At 35.5% G+C, this 8,821-nt stretch overlaps 1 protein-coding gene across 1 annotated transcript; it reads right to left on the reverse strand.

Moving 5' to 3' along the window:
* Positions 1-290: 290 nt before the first annotated feature.
* On the reverse strand, positions 291-7,058 carry LOC122823814 (cytochrome c oxidase subunit 7A-related protein, mitochondrial). The gene is made up of 3 exons (XM_044103841.1): positions 6,884-7,058; positions 2,291-2,425; positions 291-840 (listed from the first exon to the last, which is right to left on the reverse strand). Exons 1-3 carry the CDS (start codon positions 6,953-6,955, stop codon positions 700-702), a joined length of 348 nt encoding a protein of 115 aa, XP_043959776.1. The 5' UTR covers positions 6,956-7,058; the 3' UTR covers positions 291-699.
* Positions 7,059-8,821: the final 1,763 nt, after the last annotated feature.

The raw sequence follows: 8,821 nt of genomic DNA on the forward strand, positions 1-8,821 counted from the left end.
TTCAAATTTATTTGAAATTAACCTACAGGAGAGGAAAAGCATCACCTAATACGATAGTGAGGAGAATGTTACATCCTACCAACGGCCCCCACACATGGTGACTGTATTTACCAAGTGTGGGGAAACTTGTTAGCCAAGTGAGCAGCAGCTACGTTCCAGACGGCGGTGTCTCCATCAGGCTCACTGATAAACTGGTGATGACAAGGCAGACAGACCCTGTAGAGTGCTTCATCACGGTGCAGCGAGGTCGTTTCTTTGGCAACAAAATGAAATAAACCCAAACTAAACCATTTTCTTTCTAGGATTTATTAACTTAGACATCTTTCTCAAAGAACACAAACATAATGGTCATTATTGGCTTTGTGTCCTGATATTGATGAGGCTAAAAAACATTTATTAAACTTTTTCTTTTTCATATGTGGTGAGTAGTAATGATACCAACTTTAAAACTGAATTATTTGAAAAACAAAAAACAAAGTCATAATAATAATAATAATAATGATATTCATTTAATTTTGGTTAGTGTGACAGTAATTACGCCAGAGGGTCGTAAAGATCTTCCTGTCCTTCAAAATCCAAAGTAGAGAGGGGAGGTTTCTCATTTAAAAGGGCCAAAGAGGGTTTGGTAAAGTGAGACCCGGTGATTGCAGCAGCAGCAACAAGTCAGTGGTGTAACACAAGATCCTCAGTTTGTATTTGTCACTTCTTTGTGGGCTGAGCTGCGATGTAGAGAGCCACCAGGCAGTAGACGACGCCTCCGACCGTGAGAGCCATGGTGGTGCGGTACAGTAGTCGGTCTGGATATCCGCGCTTTAGATGGACAGGGACACCGTCCGATTTCTGAAGTTTGGGACAAACGAAGGAGAAATGGAGGAGAATTTAGAAGACAAAACACAGAAAGTTCTTTCTGAGAGTTCAGATCACAACATTTCCTTTAAACATGGCCTACTACGCTCCCTTGAACAGGTTAGTAGGTTGGTAAGTAACAGGGTTGCTAGGTAACAGCACAGTCCCTATCAACTTGTGACTTACAAATCAAGAGGTTTTTGAAACTGCTCACTTTCCAGACACCAAAAAACAGTAACTTATTGCCAAAAAAAAAACACCTGGGTGTTTGTCTTTTTAACTGTTTGAGTTGTTTTTAGAAGCAGTTGACACCCAAATTGGAGTTCAAAGTGTGCAAAATGAGAATTTTGCATAACAGTTTCCCCTTAAGCTCCAGCAGTCAATGTTTCATTTGACTGGTGTGCTTGTTTTCCTCTGACACGGTGAGCTGTGGTGGGTTGTGTGGCGAAGGTTGCTCAAGGCCGTTCAGACCATGTAGAGAATGAAATAAATATTAGTCATTACCTAAAATCTTCTCTGTGCTTTGAAAACTGTTCTTTAGGACACAATGTGCCGTTCCTGTTTGACCTCGATGATAGAAGAGCTTTGAACCGGTTCTCATTGTTTAGCAAAAGAAAAGGTCTGTAAAATCTCCAAACCTAAACTGATCTATTTTAAAGTCCTTGTGTAAACTCAACTCCCCGATCTTGCTGTTGGTTTACCATCTGTGATTTTGTCATTTTGTACTCCCATCTCACTGGTTGGCTGCACAAATTGAAGGATTTTTAGCAACAGGATCAAAATAAATGGCAATAACTTTGGAATAAGTGGCAATATAGTTGAAACATTTGGCAACTGCGCCAAAATAATCGGCAATAGTATCAGACAAGTCAATAGCATCCAAATAACCATCAACATCACAATAATAGTTGGCAAAGGCGTCAGACTGCTAGGCAATAGCACCAAAATAATAGGCAACCCCATCACAATAACTGTTTGAGTTAAGTACTCACAATGACAATACAAATACATATTTCATCAGAAATACATGTGATGGGGTGCTGTGGTGGCGCAGGGGCAAAGCACAACCCATGTATTGAGGCCTTAGTCCTCGTGGCGGTGGTCGCAGGTTCGATTCCCAGCCTGGCGACATTTACCGTATGTCTTCCCCCTCTCTGATTACCCTGTTTCCTGTCCAGCTACTTTCAAAATAAAGGCCACTAGAGCCAACAAAACCTTAAAAAAAAAAAAAAACAAGAAATACATGTGATACCAAGAGTGCTTTTTTTTAAATACACACAAACATACTGCATTGTTTTAATTATATTGGCCGTCATTATAGGGATAATTGACCATTTTGTAAAGGATTCTGATCTGTATCAGGAACAAAAAAAAAAAAAAATACTGATCTGGACATCACTACTTTTTTTCAATTACATATGAAATTTTAAAAAATATTTATTACCTGGAAAAATTTCTGGAGGTCAGGAACTTTGTTTGTTCCCAAATACTCCACAGTGGACCCTGCTTCTGAGACCATCTTGGTGGGTGTGGCGAAGATCATAGTGGGAGACTCTGCAGGCAGGCTTTGCTTCAACCCCTAAATCAAAACGGAAGATTTTTAAATAAATATATTTTTTTAAATTAACATTTTTGATGGCTTTAATTCGTTTCCATTTTCCAAAAGTCCTTGATTACATTCATGTGAAAATATAACCAAGGTTTTTATTTCCAATCCCATTTTTAACATTCTCCACTTATGTAAGCTGCTTTTCTTCCCCGCCCACCCAAACCAAGCCTGTGGGTATGAGACCTTGACAGAGACCTTAATAAACACAAAAAGCACTGAATCAAATAACATGCACTAAAAAAAGGAGATGAATAAAGGACATTTCACAGAAAAAAGAGGATGTGAGGCAATCAGCCAATATCTTCTGGCAACAAAGTCAAGGATTTATTATGAGAACGATTTCTAATTTAATTTCTTCCAGCTCAACACAAGTTAGTTTCGTAGATCTAATGCTTTAAGTTCAAGGACGAGGCTTTCACTTTAAAACAAGAAGGCTCTTTTCCTTACATGCCATCATACTGAAAAACCTTCAAAAAGTCTAATTTATGTGCTAGAGAACGGTGAGTAAATACTTTTTCTCTTAGCAAAAAGTGAGGTTTATCGGGCACAAAGTTGTGAGCAGATCTTTAAGAACTGGAATTATAGGGCTTGGGCAAAAATGCTGATTTATATTACGGTACCATAAAGACTTGATAAGAAGTCTCCTTACAAGAAGTCAATCTTTTTTAAATTAAGCTCAAAAAGAGTCAATATTCATTTTGAAGGTTGAGTAATATCTCCAATTCTGAGAGTGTTTTATTGATTCAGAGTCGTGTCTCAACTTGATTTAAATTGGTTAGGCAGTTTAAATGTAAAATCTACAGCACCCTTAACAGTTGTTGGCAACCCTGGCGGACAAAAAGCTTTAACATAAATTACACAGTAATGTTAAATTGAAAAATCCTACCATTACTTGGCAGAAAAATCCCATTTTCATTAACATTTTATGTATCACACTTATTATTTGGTAACAGGGGACTTGAAATCTGCCACATTATACTACCAGGGAAGCAGGATGTTATCAACTATGAATCCAATGTTTCATCTTAAAAAGGTATATGAAATTTAAAAAAAGTCAATTACATTTGTGTTTTAAGAGTTGGTAGGGGTGCTATAAATCATGTCAACATTTTTTTACAAAGAAGTTGGACATTTTTCCACAAAAATCGAAAGATTGTAGAAAATATTCCAGGATCGATAGTTTTAGCTTTTTATTTTTAAAGGAATTATTTGGGTGCCTCATTAAATGTTTCACTGGATTTCAACACACTGTCTTATCAGCATAAAAACAAAATGGAGCTAAACTGAGACTACTTCTTGTAAAGGATTTCAAATATTTGTGTAAACACAAAGTTTAGCTAATTCAAAAAGAGTTATGAAAAGCATCATCCCCAGAAAAGACTAATCTTTCCATTTATTTTACCACGTTCCCTAGTTATATATCATTTTGGAGCAACATTTTGAAATCAAAGCCTGACCCGATACGTTTTCTTGTGACCTTCTATTTTTCTGCAGTGTGCTGAGTAATGCTGGTAAATAAAGCAGCGGTCTCCTGGGTGTCAGTGTAATTTTATTTACATGAAAGTTTCTGGGGTGGTCGGTCACTATCTTGTTCAAGCGTGTGGAGGCAGATACGTAGGCGGTGCAAATCAAAACCGGACAGATAAAAAAGCGAGGAGGGCAAACTTTCACATCAAGATATAAATCAAAATATTTTTTCCCCTTTTCTGTTATTGAAACATCAAAAAGACCTGGTTAAATGTTATTTTATTTGCAGAAGCATCATAAAAGATTCCAAATCATAAATACGATTGAGTAAGGAACAAAGAAAGAACTACATTTTATAAAATATATTTAAACTGCAAACCAACCACAGTTAAGATGCAACTCAATTTATAAACCAGATTTGCTCAAAATGTTTTAGACAATAGTAAATATTTGTCATATTTTAAAAGGACATTAGATACTCGTCATTGTGCAGTAACGACTAAAGATGGACCTTGAGTTGTATTGATAAAGTTGATATTGATTCATTTGCAATCAACAATGAAATTTTGACCTCCAACTTCGAAAAAAATCAATAATTATAAACAGACAATTTTGTAAAAAGCCGCTATTGATAAACATGTCTTTTGATAAATAGAATAGAATAAATCTTTTCAAATAAAAGTAGGATTTTTTTTGGGGGGGTGGGGGGGGGGACAAATTTCAGGAAAAAAAACCCATCAATGAGTAGCTCTACAAGGGAAGTTTACAACAGAAATGTTTGATACATTACAAATATAACAATAAAATACTTTACAACATAAAATTTTAGATGTATTAAAGCACAAATGATGTTTTAAGGTGGAACTTGGTAGCAGAAAAGCCAAGTGCACTACAGCACAAATTTCATTACTGAAAAACTAAATAAACTTATTGTTTATAATCTACAATAGGACATTGTGGCCCGGCACAGCTGCCCTACAGAAGCTTAATCCTTAATAAAAACTGCTGAAAGTTGTCAGCTGTAATGTGATTTTAGAGGATGTAGTTTTGTCGCAGCTCTCTTTATAGTTGTGCAAAAACAAAAAAAACCCAAAAGAATAAAATGCAGAGACGCCGGTCTATACAAGAGCATAACATTCGACAGCGAACTGTTAAACCTGTGGAACAAATTGGATCTGTGAGTGTCTGTTATGACTGGGTGAACAGCATTATAAACAACACACACAAACACACCATTTCACATGAATTGTGGCTGTAATAAAATGGAAAATCTACCAGTGTGGGTTTACCCAGGAGCTGTAAAAATATTAAATCAATGTTTATCACATTATCCGGGCCATCTGCTGCTGTTTCATTACAGGTGGAGACTGAGCGCTGTGCTGTGTGAATGACGCCTGCACCGGATTTAACCAGGTTTCAGCCCAGTGGCTCTCACACTGTGTACACTGTTGTATGAGACACGGTACGTAGATTTTTCTCCCACTAAGTGAGAACAAAATCTAGAAACTAAAATACTTGCCAGAGAAAACACAAAATTAAATATGCTCTTTTATTCAGGTTAGAAATGTTTTAATTATTCTGAAAAAAAAAGTCAAAGAAAGCGCACGCACACACACACACACACACACACACACACACACACACACACACACACACACACAAACAACCCCCTCCAAATGCTTGAACACAACTCCTAATTTAAAAACAGGGAGGATAATCAATGTCAATCATTTTGCAATTGTCTGCCTGTGGCAGCAGTGTAATGAAACAGGGCCGTGGTTCCACTCTGAGTAAATCCTCCATATTGATTACCAACGAGAAGGTGCAGAAAAACTTGCGTTCTCAACCTGCAAATAATACTTTTCACAGGCATCACTGATTTGACAGTGGAAAAGTTAAAATACAGCATGGAGGAACAGGCCTGCAACTTCCCAATGTTTTTTTTTCTTCATACTAAACATGGTTTTTATGCAAGTGGTACCATATCAGAGTTTTAATCTGAGGGCTTTTTGAGGTGTCAGTGTCAGAGCAGGGTGTTTTCAGTTCAAGTGGGCAATATAGCTTTTCTATTTCTTGTTACTTTCATTTATAATCAATTTGCAAGTTTCTCTAGCCATAAAATGAACGGAGTGAAGAAGTAGCTTTTTTTCTGTGCTTCTGTAAATCTGGTGGTGGAGAGATTTCTTAGTGGCATTCATTGAGTTGTAATCCAGGACATGTTACAGTAAAATGTAATCTCTGCTATCCAGAAACTGAGCTGTTACCATGTCATGACATGAGACTGTCATTCAGTAATTGTCTTCAGTCAGAGCCCTCTTGCTAGTAGCTGCAAGACTGACTGGTACCAGAAACCCTTCCAACTAGCAGAGTCACCATCCATGATGAAGATACTTGAATGATACGAGTTCTAACATTTAAGTTCTCTTTGGGGTAAATAAAATAATTTTGAATTAAATAGAATTTAATTTTCTAAATCGGAAGCTAAAATTGGAAGCCAACTTCAGCTTTATATCTATTATTGGACTGTTTTAAATGGCATTAATTTCAAATAAAGCCCGGATTAAAACAGTGAAATACACTTTAAGGACAAAGCTGAAAGACTAAGACATAAGAGGTGAAAAGGGGGCACTGCACTGTGGAAAAAAGGCAAACTCTTCAGAAGGTATAAAGTGTAATAACAGGTGAAAACAGAAAAATACCCATACATAAAGCAAAGCTGAATTAAAGCAATATAAATTTTCGCTGGGTTTAAGCGTAGCAAAGGGAACATCACCAATAAGTGTCCTTAATATATATATTTGTGACTATAACAATGAAAACAGATATTTTTCAGCTTTGGTGGTCAGCTCAAATGGTAGCTAGCGAGCAACAGCAGGATCCGTTATCTATCAAACCCACGCCAAGGTCAGCAGAGCCATTAAATACTCGGTTTGTAACCGACACACCGCTTCAAATTCTCACCTGAGGGTTGTAGGCCACCGTGGGAGCAGCACCCGTCAATTTCTGGGTGAAACCGCTGAACTTATAGTACATTTTCCTGCTGAAGGACAGAACAAGGTGCTGGTGCCACAACAAATCAACCGGTTAAGGACCTTTTCGACTCCAATCTTCACCGGAAGAAGACGCTGTAAGGTGTCCCCAGCACTGCCTGATTAAAAATGAAGACGGAATTGGTGAAAACAAGATACGCCGATAATAGTGGTGTAGTTTGAAAGTTTTATTTAAATGTGTAAATCAAATGAAAATATTGCAATAGTAAAATTTACATGTATATCAGATTGAAAAATATATATATTGCAAAGTGACATCAAAAGCGCCATAATCTTACTCTTCAGTACGGAAAGCAGAAAGAGTCAAATGTCGAAAGAAATACGTGTCTGGATTTGTACGATTTCGATTCTAAGGTAAGATTTGAGAAGAAAACAATTCATAGATTTACTGTTGCGTTTAAATTTTCCGATCATTTGTATTTTTGCTCATAAATGAAAATGCACTAATATTTTCACTTTTAGGGTAGTTAGTTTATATGGCTAATGGTAAGAAAATTGAAATGCCCCTTCAGGATGTATTTAGGAATGATTTTTCAAAGTTGAAAAAAATGCATCTAATCATCTGTTCAGCCACAAACATTCAAGTTACATTTTCCATATTAGCATTTTGGTAAAAATCTATGAATGACTATTTTGCATCATGTTTTTGAATTATTCAGATGGAAATGCAATACAGCATTATTATTATTATTTGTTTTATATTTTCAACAGTACTTAGTTATATTAACAGTGACTTAAACAGACATATTCAACACCCAAAAAGAATTCCTGCTTTTTTAAATGTTTCAAATTCGCCACAAACTACAATATTGGGATTTTATGTTAGACCAATATAAAGTCACACATATTTGTATTGTACAAATACTTTTTACAGTGCATTTTTAGTAGGTCTACATAAGTAGAAAATGTATCATTATTGCAATATTACACAAAATATACATATCACAAAGAAATGTGTGGACTGCTATAATGCTGGCTATTTGTTTTAAGTATGCTTATAAAATATTTGGTGACCCCTATTGTTTTCTGTAAGATTTTTAAAGATAAATTGGTTGTAACTATATTGTTTCAATACCAAAATTATATAGCTGTTGATGAAAATGCATAATTTTAATCAAAACATTGTCCCACCAGAGCTGTTAATTTTTGAAGCTCCTCCAAAGGTACCACAGAGTCATCCACAATTCTCAGATAATAAATATAAATGAAGCAATTTTTATATTTGGATTTTGTTCTTTTTCACTTATGGGAGTCTATGAGTATTATACTCAGTCTGATTGCTTAGAAACTTTTAATTTGAAATCCTTGGCTTTATGTCTTCCTGGGATACAAATATAACAATAATAATAATAATAATAATAATAATAATAATAATAATAATAATAATAATAATAATAATAATAATGATAATAATAATCAATTATTATTTAATTAATTCTTGGTAAAAATGTCTTGTTATACATGAAACAATCTGTAGTGGACTAGTATTTTCATCAACATTAAGGAACTGGATTAAAGTAAAATAAGCTCCTATAGCTTGGTGAAACATTACTTTTAAGTTAATTTAGTCTTAATTAACATATACCAAGATATTTGCACTAGAAACTACACAATACCTGGTAAAATTTCATGTTTTTGTAGTATACGTTGACGACAGCCGGAGCTGTGACAAAAAAACATCAGATGAGAATCTAAGGTTATCTTGCTGCCACAGAGTGCAGAGGACGGTGAGGGAGATATAAGATCACTATGAGATTATTGTAACGTAATAAATGAGACTTGATTTCCTCACTTTCACTGGAGTTTCTCTGAAACTATTTCGTACAAAACACCACAGGAAGTCTTTCCT

Source organism: Gambusia affinis, linkage group LG20 (genome assembly GCF_019740435.1).
Source record: "Gambusia affinis linkage group LG20, SWU_Gaff_1.0, whole genome shotgun sequence".
Taxonomy (NCBI): domain Eukaryota; kingdom Metazoa; phylum Chordata; class Actinopteri; order Cyprinodontiformes; family Poeciliidae; genus Gambusia; species Gambusia affinis.